Genomic DNA, 1,076 nt, shown 5'->3' on the forward strand with positions numbered 1-1,076 from the left:
GATCAAAATTATCTTGTTCGTTGTTCAATCGTTTAATGTTTTATTTTGTAGATCTTCGCAGCCGGGGACCGATCGCAGCTACCGGCACTCCTACCGGAAGCCGAGCAGTACGAAACGGTTCAGCTTTCGCCGTCCCAGTTTCTGCTGCCGGGTCTGATCGACTGCCACATCCACGCGCCACAAGTTCCAAACATTGGTCTAGGGCTGGATAAGCCTTTGCTGGAATGGCTAGATTCCTACACATTCCCCCTGGAATCGAACTATCGTGATGCTAACTTTGCCGGACCCGTTTATGAATACGTGGTGGTAAGTAACCGCTGTCGAAGCTCGGTTACCGACCGGAGTCCAATGGAAAATAATTCTCCCTTTTCTTTTAGAACACTACCATTGCCAATGGTACGACGACCGCGTGTTACTTCGCGTCGATCTTTACCGAGACCAATAAGATTTTGGTGGATGAGATGCTGAAACAAGGCCAGCGAGGTTTCGTTGGAAAGGTATCATCGAACCGGATGTGTCCCGACTTTTACATGTACGTGAGTGATTTGCTATCCCATCGTTAACGGACTGGCTGACTAATTGTGTGCACCCTCCCCTTCTAGCGAATCTGATACTAAAGCGTCGCTAAAAGCCAACGTAGAATTCATACGCTACGTGCTGGCTAAGAAGAGTGATCTTGTGCGCCCGATAGTGACTCCGCGATTCGCCATAACCTGTGACGATGTTCTTCTTCGTGAGCTGGCGCAACTGGCCCGGGAATACGATCTGCCCGTGCAAACGCACGTTTCGGAAAATCTGGGCGAAGTGGCCACGGTGAAGCAACAGTTCCCGGAGGCTCCGAATTACGTCGGGGTCTACGATGCGACGGGTCTGCTGACGAATCGAACCGTGCTGGCACACGGTGTACATCTGGAGGATGCGGAGCTTCTGGTACTGGCTGACCGCGGTACGTCGATAGCGCACTGTCCCAGTTCGAACACCAACCTGGGTTCGGGGTTCTGCGATGTGCGCAGGCTGCTGGCAGCACGCATCAAGGTCGGCCTCGGTACGGATGTGTCCGGGGGAAGCGAAATGTC

The 1,076-nt window shown here is 52.7% G+C and overlaps 1 protein-coding gene across 1 annotated transcript; it reads left to right on the top strand.

Annotated features, from left to right (window-relative positions):
• Positions 1-51: 51 nt before the first annotated feature.
• Positions 52-1,071, top strand: LOC128277262 (guanine deaminase-like; the record flags this gene model as incomplete). Its single annotated transcript, XM_053015703.1, has 3 exons — positions 52-306; positions 378-532; positions 603-1,071. Coding segments are annotated over 3 exons (879 nt in total), but the record flags the coding sequence as incomplete, so codon positions are not given.
• Between the last annotated feature and the right edge of the window lie 5 nt (positions 1,072-1,076).

Source organism: Anopheles cruzii, unplaced genomic scaffold (genome assembly GCF_943734635.1).
Source record: "Anopheles cruzii unplaced genomic scaffold, idAnoCruzAS_RS32_06 scaffold05138_ctg1, whole genome shotgun sequence".
Lineage (NCBI taxonomy): Eukaryota > Metazoa > Arthropoda > Insecta > Diptera > Culicidae > Anopheles > Anopheles cruzii.